Source organism: Juglans microcarpa x Juglans regia, chromosome 3S (genome assembly GCF_004785595.1).
Source record: "Juglans microcarpa x Juglans regia isolate MS1-56 chromosome 3S, Jm3101_v1.0, whole genome shotgun sequence".
NCBI classification, from domain to species: domain Eukaryota; kingdom Viridiplantae; phylum Streptophyta; class Magnoliopsida; order Fagales; family Juglandaceae; genus Juglans; species Juglans microcarpa x Juglans regia.
In genome coordinates this window covers 13,960,210-13,974,419 of record NC_054599.1, presented here as the reverse complement: position 1 = coordinate 13,974,419, position 14,210 = coordinate 13,960,210, and the positions used below count along the sequence as shown (strand labels likewise).

At 33.7% G+C, this 14,210-nt stretch overlaps 1 protein-coding gene across 2 annotated transcripts; it reads right to left on the bottom strand.

Annotated features, from left to right (window-relative positions):
- Nucleotides 1–6,021: 6,021 nt before the first annotated feature.
- Nucleotides 6,022–12,513, bottom strand: LOC121257599 (E3 ubiquitin ligase BIG BROTHER-related-like). 2 transcript variants are annotated; one of them, XM_041158680.1, is made up of 7 exons: nt 12,070–12,510; nt 10,724–11,060; nt 10,580–10,620; nt 9,485–9,526; nt 9,237–9,358; nt 9,053–9,161; nt 6,022–6,346 (listed from the first exon to the last, which is right to left on the bottom strand). In XM_041158680.1, exons 1-7 carry the CDS (start codon nt 12,325–12,327, stop codon nt 6,299–6,301), a joined length of 957 nt encoding a protein of 318 aa, XP_041014614.1. In that variant the 5' UTR covers nt 12,328–12,510; the 3' UTR covers nt 6,022–6,298. The 2 variants fall into 2 exon arrangements, with proteins under 2 accessions (XP_041014614.1, XP_041014613.1); XM_041158679.1 differs by lacking the exon at nt 6,022–6,346 and adding an exon at nt 6,387–7,623 and having other exon boundaries at nt 12,070–12,513.
- Nucleotides 12,514–14,210: the final 1,697 nt, after the last annotated feature.

Here is a 14,210-nt window from a genome sequence, read left to right as displayed (position 1 = left end):
GCTGTTTACACCATAAGATTAGCAAGCAATATTTTACGTACTTGGAGGTTGTTTACGTACATCTAATTTATGGTTCTATTACATCCCTAAATATTGCATTGTAATATTCAATGTGAGCTACGACTTTGAAAGCATTCACAGATGCTTGCACCTGGATGACCCTGTACAGCTTTTGGATTGATTTCAATCACATTACGATTTTGAAAGCATTCACAGATGCTTTCATCTACAGCCAATCATATGGACTCCATATATGAATCTTACAAGGACGATGATGGATTTCTGTACATGTTTTACAGTAGTGAGAACAAAACTCTATATGTGCATTTATCTTGCAAGAACAATACGGATGCAAGAAAATCCCTAATAACAATATGGATTTCTTTTGCCACTCTATCTTACAATAAAATCCCTAATAACAAAACCCTAGAGCCTAAATCCACAATAACATCATCACACCATTTCTAAATCAGCATTACAGTAAAACAAATTTCAAACATACTTACCTATTTTTCGAAACTCACAACAGGAGGTGCTGGTGTTGAAGCAACTAATGCTGCTGTGACGGACTGCTGCTGCTACGACGAACTGCTACTACGGTGATGAACAGAAGTTGTTGCAAAGAAATAGACGGTGTTGGACAAAGCTAAGTCTAGGAGGGGATTGAAAAAAAAAAGGATTTCACAAGACACATGAGGGGATCGAAAAGGCATAAAGGAAGAAACCATAGCAAAAAGGAAGAAATGATTGAGGGAGAAATGGTAGGGAAATACCATGGGAGAGAAGAGTTCGGGAAATGGAGAATTGAGGGAGAGAAAAAGTATTTTTCATTCACTTTGTCTAGCTACAGTAAAAAAAAATATGAGCCCCAACCCCAAATCATTGTAGCAAAAAGCCATCTTCTTTTGAAGTTGCATAATCCAATGTAGACAATTTTGTTGCTCTATTAGCCAAACTTCTCATTAGATTTGCATTTGCATAATCCAATGAAGATGCTCTTAGAAACCCTATATTTGCAAGAAATTCTCTTAGAGGTGACACTATTGGGAAAATTCTTAACTTTTGTTTAATTTGAACTGTATGTCCTTCATTTTGATGAGGAAGAACAGAGATCGGGGCAATCTAAAGATGTGAATTGGGAAAATGTCAGTCTTTGTTGCATTCACAAGGCTCCTTTATGATGTTCATGCACCATTTCTTGTTCTTTGTATGTTACATCAAATGAATAATGTCAATAAGTTTATCAAGTAAAAGAGCAATTGGATGAAATATGTAAAAGTGTCGATCATACTTTGTGTATTATGGCATTGAACATGAGACTCGAGTATGAGAAATATTAGAGAGATTTGAATAAGATCAATATTTTACTATATGTTGCTATTGTTCTTGACTTGTTGTACTATATTGATGGAATGGTGTATGGGGGGATCAACTTATGTTAAGGGTTAAGGACACCCTCAATAGGTTGTACGATGAGTTCGCCTCATTCAGGGGGTTAATTTCGAGGTTCTACCGTCCACTACCTCACCTCCTACTGAAGCCAGTAAGTCGAAAAAGCATAAATGGACTATGAGGTTTGGAGATACCTATGAACTATTCTTTTTAATATCCGCCAAATCTTTTTGGTGATTCTAATATTCTAACTTTATAACTTATTAACTTATTTGGGTCGGGTTAATATTTATCTCTCAAGTTAGAAACCTTATTTGCTTATCTTTTTATTTTTATTTTTTCTATTTTAGTTATGAGTGTTTTGTATACACCGCCCATCACACCTTGGGAATTGGTTTCGCCCAAAGCATCGGACCAATGTTCACCCATGACTTTTGTATACCACTAGTGCCACAAAGGTTTTGGGTGGTCTTATTGGCACATACCATGGTAGGGTCTTCAACTAGACATACACTCGCTGAGGCAAGGGCTACCTACCAGCATTGCTTCCCCTGCCTATAGTTATATAGTATCGAACATAGATAAGTATAATTTTTTGTCTTTACAATGAAGAGTTTAGATAGTCAATCGGACTTAGAAAGGTATTTGTCGGCGGAGTTGGAGGGACTAATTTGTCAAATGGATTTGTGTGATGTATTGTTATACTTAAGTTATTCAAACTATTTGTAATAGTTTTAAACTACTTTGTAATATTTTAGAATTATTAGTTAGCAACTTTATTAAGTTTATTTAGGGATTGAAACTAGTTTTCAATTTATTTATATATAGATGTAAAAAAGAATTTGTGAGTCCATACACTTTTTTTTTTTAATATTCCTTTTAAGTGTGACAAAATCTTTGACCACAAAAAAAAAATAAAAAAATAATAATAAATGAAAGGATATAATCATAATTTTTTTTTTTTATACTGTTGTCTTTGCTAAGCATTAGTATTGGACTAATCAAATGAGTTCAATCTTTAAAATTTGATGAATTTCACTTTAAAATCTTGGTATTGGATTAATCTTATACTCAAATGTGAAGCTTTGAGCTACAGAAGATTCTCATTCATCTTCAAATTTGAAGAACTACTGTTGAATGTCTATCGGATTATTTTATTACCAAAATCATTTCGCACGCAATTTCTTTTCTTCCCTTTCTTTTCTCTGCTTTCTTCCTCTACCCCACGAAATCCCCAAATCTTTTTCCTTTCTTCCTCTCCTCTCCCATTCTTTCTTCCTCTCCCTTTCTTTCCGATTCCTAGGAAGCACTTAGTAGTGGGTTTAGGGTTTCAAAGGAATTGGTCATTGAAGGCTAGAGCTATGCCCTTTCCTTTTGCATGCAATGGATTCATCACCTTTTCTTCTGAGAATGAGCATGGTTAAGGGGATTCACTGTCTATGGATCGTCTGAAAATGTTTTGGCTCTTAATACTGCGAATTTTTTGGAAGGTTCATGGTTTCTGGTGTGCGTTTCAAGGGATTTTAAATTCTGAATGTAATGATTTTCTATTTTTTTTTAGTCCTTTCAATAGGTTCTGGGTTATATAAATTATCTGGTGAAATAGCTCTGCTCCATACATGCCTACATATGCTTTAGCACGAAATATATCGTGGATTTATACTTATAAGAAAAATCCAGTAAAGATTTCTATCCATTATTCTCTTGTCTTTGAAGTATTTTGAAATATATGTAGAGTGTATTTTGCATGTGATCTAGTTATTTGAAGGTTTTTAGATAATATGAGCTTTGATGAAATGTTGGGTGGTTTGAACTTTGGATTGGGATTTTCAAGTTTCTGATTAATGAGGCAGTATTGAAGATTGGTTCAGCGGCTTTTGGAGATAAGTTTTGAGAGTCTTCATAGTTGTTGCTATAGGCATTTGAGGATCTTCCTATACAAATTTATTTATTGGATAATTTGTTTGAAGAAAAAAATTAATTGGTAAAAAATAATTTAAGTATCAAATTAAATTATTACTTGTAATCGTAAGATATGAAAGAAAAAATTAAAAATATTATTATTAAAAAAATAATATTATATTATTATTTTGATGAATCTAATGGCTAATTCAATGTAAGATTATAGATAGAAAGGTTTTACATTATAAAAAATATGTACTTTTTATTAAATTTTAAAAATAAATTTAATGAGTCCAACGCTACTCAGGCACCCTTTCTCGGCACCTCTTCTCCAGATTTAGAAAAAGGGTGGCCCTCATCCTCATTATAACCTAACTTGTGTTTTATTTATTTCTGAATTATCGTTTTTATATAGTGTGTATACTGCCGTTTAGTCTCAAGTGTTTTTTAATCAGATATTTTTGCTTTATGGTGTATCTATCAATTTTTATTTAATTTGACGAATTTCTTAATGATTTATACCTTTTAAATTATTAGTTTTTAGAAAATATTATGTCTATATTGCATGTAGTTACATCAATTTTTTAGAGTACTGGTATTGAATTATCTATATGCCTGTGCTATCTAAAATTTATCTAAGATGTAGAAAAATTGGTCAACATTGAAATAATCAAATATAAGTAAGAATCAGCCTCATTTGGATTCGAGGATGAGTTGAGATGAGTTATGAATAGTAGTGAGATTTGTGAGTTAGAGTTTATGAATAGTAGTGAATAATAGTGAGATGAGTTGAGATGAGTTGAGATGGGTTGTGAATCCAAACTGGGCTATAAGTTACAGTAGTTGCTCATATATGTAAATAAACAATAACTTAACCATCTAAATTTTTTATGCTATTTTTTTTCTCTCTAGCCAAACAGTAACATTTTCACTAAATTTTTAGGTTTATATATATGATTTGTAGGTTGTCGAAAACTATAAAATTGAAGACTAAAAAGTATTTAACAGAATAAATAAGAAATATGTATTTAAAAAGTAGATTTTTTTTTTTTTTAAAAAAAAATTATTATATAGAATAAGATGGGTAATCCATTATGGGATTCTAACTTTTGAATAGGTAGGGCTGTAAATGAATCGATATGTTCAATAATCCGCTCGATATTCGCACGGTTAAACTTAAATCGAAATCGACTTGTGAAAAAAAGAGCTTGCTCATGAAAGTAGATACCAGTTCGATTATTGAGTGATACATACACAACTAAACTCGACTTGACTCGACTAATACTCTCATTAAGGCCCGCTCTTATATATTTGAGTTGACTCGTTAGCTTGACTCGATTAAAATTCATTCATATATTGATAAATATATACATATATATTTTAAAATCTTATAATTCAAAAAAAGTTCTACTTGTTAGTTGTACAAATCAATATTTTAAATTTTGTACCATATTGACTGGTACGACCGGTATTTACCGTATCGGGATAGTGACCGATACAAGAAATGTATGTATTTCATACCGCATCAAATACCAATTGTACTTGTGAGTTTCGGTAAATACCGGCCAATTTTTTATGTATTGGCCAGTTTCAATGTACCAGTCGAATTTTTTTTTTTTTTTGTAATTAATGTAAAAAGTTTGACTTTTTCATAATTTTCACTCTAATTCATCTTAAGACTATTTTATAACTTTTTTTAATTTCCTTTTCTCAAAGACTGAAAATCAAATCCTACTTCCATTTTCATGATGAAGATGAGAAATTATTTTTTTAAATAGTTAGATTAAGAACTTAGAAATATTAGTAAATTTAATAAATGTGTTTTAACTTTTTAAGACTTGCATTGATATTATTTTAAAATATAATTTATATATATAATTTATTTATTATATATAGACTATCCTGAAACTGTACCCAAAATAGTATTGGTACCAAAATATTTCATTCTAATGCTTTAACTAAAACGGTATTTAAAACTTTGGTATAAATTCAATATTAAATTTTTTATTTTGTATTTATCTAATTTATTAATTATTAAATCATATTAAAAAATAAATAAATAAATAAACAATTCGAGCCGAGCTTAAACTTGTTTCTAGCTTGCTTTTTAGTTGAGTTTGAAGTCTAGTTGAGAATTTAGTTTACTGAGCCAAACTTAAACAAAGATTAAATAAAAATCTCTAACTCAAGCTCGAAGTTTTTGAGTCGAGCCTAGCTCAACGAGCCAATGACCAACTCGGATCGACTCAATTATAGCCCAATGAATAGGTTGCCAAAAAGTAAAACTTTGCTCAAGTAATTAACAAAACCAATGCTAATGCTCTTAAATTGATAACTATTATAATCAACCATATGTAACTTTATATTAATAAATAAATAATATATCTTATAACTTTATCTTCAAATTTTATTAGACAACTTTTAAATAATATAGCTTATATATACTTTCATGCATGTATACATTCGGGTCTTATATACAAAGAATTCAAATGGCATCCATCAAATCATTGTACATACCTAAGTTCTAATTTTAAAGCTAGAATAGTATTATAAAAAATTAAAAAATATATATGAAATTGTACAAATCTATATGAACTTAAATTTACCAACTCAAGTCAAATTTGTACAAGTTTGCCTAGACTTTGATTTAAACTTAATTAATTTACTAAACAAACCAAACTTTGAGTGAAGTTAGTACGAGTTGGTGGAAGCGTAAAAGCCACAAGAAATGCAAACAGTTTACCCATTTGTATAACTAAGCCATCTTCAATCAGAGGTAATCTTAAAGATTCAATAAAAATGAAAAAATAGTAAAAATCTCGGCTACCATGCTTTTCAATTCACCAAAGAGAGGCCAGATCTGATAAATATATAAAACTATTCTCATTAAGCATGGAGACAACCAGGCACACTTGTGTTCCCTCCAGTACACGAGAGAACTGTATGAAACAAGAGCAATGACCCAAAGCTGTGTGCCAACTGTTGTTAATATTCTTGCCTTCCACTAGCTGTTGCCGGATATTGAAACATCAGCATTGCAAACAGGGCAGACCTGCAATCACAGGGAGATTCATAATTTTTTTCTTCCTAACTTTTTATTTTTATTTTTTTATAGCAAGTGTTCAAAGAGCAAGTCATGGTGTAGCAGACACACAGTTATTGCACTTAGATCATTCATTTCGGCCACATCGAAGTGATAGTCGAAATTATATTAAGATATCAAGACTTATTGCACAAAACTTCAATATTACGGTAGAGAGAGAGAGAGAGAGAGAGAGAGCACATGTTCTGAATAGTGCTACGCATTAGGAATCAAGAGTACTTCAATGGAAAATAAATTAACTCAAAGGAGTAAATAGCCTCTACATTCTATAAACTGAATTTTCTTCTTTTAATTGGTAAGCATTGGATGTTGAATTCACAACCTCACATAACCTCACCCTCCAATACCTTCTTAAGGTTAAGTACCACTTCGGGAGCAATTACACTATAAAATTATTCTTATTGCAATACTTTGCTTTTCAGCAATTACACTATAAAAATTTTCTTATTGCAAAACTTTACTTTTCCCAATCAATGCCATCATTTTCAAGAGATTCTTCACACACACACATGATAAAGGTGGCCTTACAATCATCTATATGTCATGGATGGATGTCAGTAGATACAGAAAAGAAAAATAAACCAAAATGACATTTAGAAAATCCATCCATTAGCGTCGACCTGCCAAAGACGAGGCAATTAAACATTCCATTGCAACCTGAGTTGCCAGGGTGAGCTTCTATGTTAAGGGTAAGGGAAATGATTTCGACACACACACATGATGAATATGGCCTTACAATCATCTATAAGTCATGGAAGGATGTCAGTTGATATACAAAAGAAAAATAAACCAACATGGCATATTTAGAAAATCCATCCAATAGCATTGACCTGCCAAAGAGGCAATTAAACATTCCATTGCAACCTGAGTTGCTGAGGGGAGCTTCTATGTTAAGGGAAAGGTAAATGATTTTGACACTCATAATTGTTATTTCCACACCCCTCTAGTTCACGTGTGGCCATGTTGAACCCACATCTGTGAGACTCCTATGTGAAAATGCTGTATTAGCTTAATTACGAGGAGATTAATGACACCTAACAATACTAGTGCACTAGATGAGTGGGCTATGTTACCTCCAATGAGGCAATTTTTCGTATTGATGACATACTGCAGAATAAAGACCCCAAATACCATACAACAAAAGAATGGCAGGCCACCTAGTTTTCAGGATGCAGCAAACGTAGCCAGAAGGCTCTCCTTTCAGCCAGTCCTGCCTTGACTTTGTACTGGCTCAATGTATATATGATATACACAAGAAGTAGATCAGAAAATTTCACTAACTTAGGAGTTAAAAACAAACAAAACAAAACTAAAAGTCAATCTCTAGTTATGCATCATGGCAGATGCAAAACTTGTGCATAATGTGGAACCAAAAGCAGCAAATTAAATTGTTGTATACAAAGTTCAAAAGAGTCCAAGATTTACATAACTAACTGAGAGCAATGCAACATCCAAACATTAAATGGTGACTTGGTTTTTTGAAATTTATGACTAGTTGCACTTTGTTTTTCCTCTTTTCCACATATGGTTTCTTATTTACTTTCTTCAAATCTTGAATTTAAACTTGAAGGTTAGCAAGACTATTGTTCTGTTCAAGTGCACAGGGCGGGCAAACATGGAAGAAAAATTAGAGAGATAGAGAGACCTTCAAGCAGATTATTACTCTGTTCACATTAATTTGCAATGTAATTGGAGATAGTTTTAGGAATTTTAAGGCCTTATATCTTTGCTGTGATATCAACAAGTGTAAAGCCACAACAGACTAATACTACAAAAAGAATTTTCAAGGTTACAATTGGAGCTCCTTAGGATAATTATAAAACCCAGTTCCACCTAGTAAGGAACCAATGTGGGATGTAGTACTGAATGCACCTTTATCATACTCGCATCTATTATATACTTCACTCACTCAATGTGGGACTTAGCGATGTGTTAATAGATAGGTTACTCCAAGAGAAATCAAGCATAAGGCTTGGATGCGTGTATTTGTTTCATGTTAAAAAGTGCTGATGGCTCCGTCTCCGTGATTTCCAATGGCATCCCAATCTTCTTTAGCCTTTTGTTCAAAGGGAAATGATTTCTACAGTCTTAGGATGTGCAAGCCCTACGTACTCCCTTTGAAAAAAGTGGGTAAATCTGGGACCCACATGAAAAAACTCACTTTTTAATGGTGGGCCCCACTTTTTTTCCAAAATGAGTGTAGGAGGGTTGCACACCCTAGGGCTGTATCTAATATTACTCTTGTTCAAAATCTTCAGCAGCCCCACCACATAGGATTTCATTTTCATTACCTCACTGCAGTAGCAGCATATTCCAAGCAATAACTAATGTTAAAAAATATTTATATTCCCTTGACTTGGAAAACATAATTTTCATGTGGAAATGATAACCTTTGAATGGTAAACAACTAGAAAGACGCAGGGAGCAGCCAACTTGCAAATCTAAAAAAGTGCTTCAAATATAAAGTACAAGCAAGAACTGTGAATCGAGTTCTGTAAATACTATGTATATACACATGCACACACATAAAGAGAAAATAAGCAGTTATGGTTTTCAAGAGAATAAATACTAAAAATAAGAGATTACCCAGAAGTGTCCATTGAAAACTATAATTGTCTTCGTGGGCAGTACAAATATCAAAGTACATGAACATACCTTGTTTATTTTCAACCAATCGCTTATGCATTCAGAATGGTAAGAATGTTTGCAAGAAAGCACTGTCAATGTTTCACCATCCTCATAGTCCAACCGACAAATGACACACCTGAAACATGAGCACAAAAATTAATCACAGCAAAAATATTATACAACCTTTAAAAATGGTTTTTAGTGGGCGTACGAATCATTGTTTCCATTCTGACTGCTTCCTGATTTGTAATTTACTGAAGGCAAAGATGCAATTGTATCAGCTGAAAGCCCTCTACTCTCAGTTCCAACTACTTCGCCAAGCGCAATCAATTCCTGAATATTAAATCATATGTTAATCGAAGAAACAAGAGAAGAACACCCCCCGGGGCCCGGTGGCAGGGCAAAAAAAAGAAAGAAAAAAAAGGTTCACCAAGGCAGTAGGATCAAAACCCTGTTTACCTCATAGGAAAACTCGTCGGGGTCAACCTCCTCCCACGGGTCCTGCAAAAGTGTAGGTAAGTTGACATGAGCACCAGTCTCATTGCAAAGAGATGAACACCAACATACTATTTTAACTAACAGAAGGCACAGAAAACCAGGACTGAAACCTTAATTTCAACATAGTATGGATAAAACTAAACGGTACCTTCTAAAATTAATTAAAAAAAAAAAAACTCTGAAGAGAGTACAGTGAGGCAAAAGAATTGATCTGTACTACAATGAGAAAAAATAACAAAAGATCACAAATAGCCAGATAATCTAAGGTTAGAGTGAATTTTCAGATCAACCATAAAAGAAAGTGAGGCCTCACATAGTGTACAAGACCTTTTCTTAAAGCAAATCCAACGAATTTCATCATCTCAAACAATTCAAAAGCCACTCATCTCATCAATATCAAACAAATTTTGCTATTAAAAAGTGGTACATTTAAGCTATAGGATATCCTAGAGCAAACACACAATGAAGTAAATCAAAAGCATGACTGAATGCATGTATAGAGACTTAAAGAAAAAAGATAATTTGCAACCTTGTAATATGAAAACTACTAGCATAGCAAGAACTTGAAGAGCATATCTAAACTTGCTACATTCAACAAAAAAGTCAGGGTTCCTTGATCCTTTAGAGTTCTAACTACGTATAAATTATTTAAGGGTTAACCCCAAGGGATTGGCCCAAGTGATGAAGGCCTTGGTCTTGGGGGTATCACTCCCTTCAAGATCTAAGGTTCAACACTTCATGGGTGCAAACAATCCTTTGGGGCCATACCCCTTGATGAAAAGCTAGCGATTTAACCAGTTCTGTGTAAGAAAACTTCTGAGGGTGCAGTGCACGAGATTGGAGTTTACTCTGCAGGGGTGGGTCCAAAGGGCCTTGCCTTGGAGACATTCCCCGACATAAAATATATATATATATATATATATTTAAGTGTTAAATGCAAAATCAGTCCCCGATGTTTTTTGCTTTGCACATAGCATGCTTTTTACCAACACCGGTGCTTGCAGCGTATTTTAAAAAAGTCTTGCCTCTTCCACTTCTATTGTCAGAGAGAGATACCTGAGAGTAACCACCATGATCCTCTATGTCCTCAGCTTCCCCTGCAATAGTGGACAGTTATTAGAAGACCTAACCATTGCAAAACAGTAAGAACTTCAGAAAGAAGTATATAACAAGAGTACTAGAATAGCCATGAACACTTACTATCATTTAACCCTGCAAGCACAAACAGTCTAGCAGCCATTTCTATGTCTTCAGCATCCTGTAGGGCTCTTGCATAGGCCTCGTCACTTGAATAGACAGCTGGATCGAATTCAACACTGGGGTTGTTTTCCTCTTCAGCCTCATCATGAGCATGCACATCGAAAGCATCCTCATCATCATCAAGGTTGGTTCCATCGTATCCCTCCTCATCGTCCCCATCAGTGTCCTCATGGGGATCATCAAAATCGTCCTCGTCATCATACGCATAGCTTCCACCTTCCCAACTTCCATAATCACTCCCTTCATTGTTCATTTGGAGCATCATGAATGCCCTTTCCTAGTCCATAATGCAAATTAACACCATTGAAATCACAAGCATCAAGTAGAACATCAAAAATTATTGAGACTACTCACAGATCAGTAAGAAATTGGAGAGACAAGTCAGTTTCATTTTTATGATAAGGAACCCCGACCATGCAAACACAATATCTATTTTACCAGTTTAACCCCGGACCTGCATAATGCGCCCACATCACACAGATCAAATAATCGCCGGCTTTTCACCAGTGAGACATGGCCTCTAGAAATTGTTTGTGCTACCCAAGGATTCAAAACTTAAGACCTGGGGGAGCATACCCCCAAGACCAAGACCCTTACCACTCGAGCCAACACCTAGGGGTTGGAGAGACAAGTAATTAACTGTGAGATAGGATATTAGCCCTAGATTTGTGTGCTGAGAGCGCATTAGTTGCATTAGGGTTAAACAACTGGATTGGATTGGTTTTTTTTTTTTTTTTTTTAAATTGGCACCGGCTGTCCGAGAACAAGAATTGGATTGCGTTTTCAATAAAGTAAAACACAAAGTGTTGACATACCATTCCTCCAACCATACCCAAAAATTGACAACAAATTCAAACACCAATCATCTCCAAGTTGGGATTGGTTGGCACCAAAAGAAAACCATGAAACCGATGTACATAATAATAAAAAAAAAGGAGTAGACTATAATTTATTACGTCTTCAGCAATTATCTAATTTCTTAAATGAAGAAAACCAACTAAGAAAACATATACCAAGCCCTGTATTCCCCAACCGACAGCACTGGTCTCAATTTAATATCCCTATCCTGTGCCTCCCAAACAAATTAACCGATACTAAAAGTTCAGCTCCAAAATCAGAGTTTAATAATGCCATTACAAATTACAAGACAACCAACTACTTTATTTTACGCCAAAAAAGAAAAAAGAAAAAAGAAAAATCATTTCGTTAAGCACAATTGCACAAGAAACCCTAAAGTGTGAAATTCAGAAAAATAAAACAAAACAATATAGAGGCAAGAAAAGCACCTGTTCCTGAAGGGTACGTGCGAGAGCGAGGTCAGCCTCGACCTGACTTAGATTAGTAAAGGGGGTTCTAGGGGGCTGACGCGGCGGCTGAGCAGCCTGCTCGATGTCGGATCCGCCTACCTCTACTTCTTGTTCTTGTTCTTGTTCTTGTTCCTCAACATGCACATAATTAGGGTCTTCATGATGGTTGGTAAGATTTGGCTTGGCACCTTCGGAACCAACTTTGGCACCGCTGTCTACGTTGTTCTTGCTTTCCATGAAAGAACCAGAGAAGAGAGAGAGAGAGAGAGAGAGCTCAACAGATAAGAAGAGATGGATACTATGAATCAGAGATCCAATGAATTATTCCGGAATATGTGTGTGGGAGAGGGGAGGTGGGTTTCTTCCGCAGTTTGAAAATATTTTGGGTTGATTTTAAAAAGTTTTTAACGGGAGAAGTCTTTTGTTAACGCTGAGATTTCATAAATTCGCAAGAGATAAAGATGAGTTGAATTTAAAATTTAAAATTTAAAAGTAATTTTTTTAAAATTTGAAAAAATTAAAATGATTAGATAAAATAAAATAAATTTGAGAAGTTTAAAAAAAACCTTTTTAGTTGCACAAGCGTTAGGATTAAAAATAGATTTTATAAAAGCGAAATTCTTGACTTTATTTATACATATCTTATACTTATTTTAAAGCATTATGAATTTTATCAGTTTGTAATTATTTTGATAAAATATTTTAAATATTTCTCCTTTACTAATATTATTTTTATCCCAGCTCAACACTAATTTAAAGTGTAAAAAATTAATAAATTAAATATATGCATGTAACCTGCAAAATATGCTATTAAACCTATAGTATCTGGGGGTGTAAGAAAAAACAGGTGAACTAGACTCGACCGATTGGGTTCGATACAGAATTTGGTTAGGTTCGGTATCGATGTTATTTTTTTTTTTAAACCGGTCAAAATGGATCCAATTCAGACTTTTTTTTTTTCTAAAATCAGATCGAACCAAACTGAACCGGTTCATATATATTATAATTTTTTATATTGTATATAATTTTAATATATAATATATAATTATATATAAAATAGTTTTGTATTATGTAATAAATTACTAATTAATATAATATTAAATTTTAAAATTTTATATCACTATATATTATAATATACTATAATATATCACTATATTATATATTATAATATATCACTATAGACTATAATACAATTATAATATATATTATATAACATACTACAATATATTATCACTATTATATATATTATATAAAATAGTATATAGTATATTAAAATCAGAAAATCGGACCGAAACTGGTAAAACCAGAAGTACCAGTTTAGGGGGATAACAAGTGCGAAATCGATTCCTGATATAAAACCGGTGCATACCGGTTCAGCCCAAATTTTATCTAAAACCGGACTAAACTGAACCGGTTACATTTCTAATAGTATCTCTCTCATATGATATAAACTAAGAATTTAAAGAGTTGTGCATATTTATCGTCAAATTTATTCTATAATAATAAATTATAGATGTGTATAATTCTAATTAATGCTTACAAAATATATTGATTATGCTTAAAGAAACAGTGCGTTTTGGGCTAATTGAAAACCTTAGAAATTTCTCCGGCTTCTGGTACACTCCTTCCCAACATCCCTCCCTTCTCCATCCCGCGACATATAGGTCTTCATGTTTGTTTGTAGAAAAAGCAAAAGGTATACAAAAACTTTATAAGCAGTCATGTGGGTGTGCAAGTACAGCAATAAGGGAAATGTGCTTACCTACCTGCCGGATTCGACGCCAAATCAAAAGCTTCTTTGATATGATAACAAAGTTGACGTTAGTAGTGCATGAGAGCATCCCCATCTGGTTCTGCATCTCTTCTCCATCCCCATAATTTAGGAATTATTTTAGGATTTTGGAAAAAAACCCTCTTCATCCCAATCCTCATTTTGCGGTTTGTTTATACGATCTATACATGGGGAACGACTGTACATCTGCATCTCCACTTGGTTATTATTCATCCCGCAAAAACCCTCTCCATCGGTGTGCCCCTCCCTCGCAACACCAACGAATGCAGTACACACCTCCATTGGCATTCCTGTAAGTTTTTTACTTCGGTTTCAAGAAATCAAAACC

Bases quoted from the DNA above. Each gene is read 5' to 3' on its own strand.
- LOC121257599 (XM_041158679.1), bottom strand. From the start codon at position 12,327: ATGGAAAGCAAGAACAACGTAGACAGCGGTGCCAAAGTTGGTTCCGAA. The intron at 9,162-9,236 runs GTACGCCCACTA...CTCATGTTTCAG, and splicing joins CAGAATGGAAACAATGATTC to GTGTGTCATTTGTCGGTTGG. The intron at 7,624-9,052 runs GTATGTTCATGT...ACATTGAGCCAG, and splicing joins ATTGGTTGAAAATAAACAAG to TACAAAGTCAAGGCAGGACT.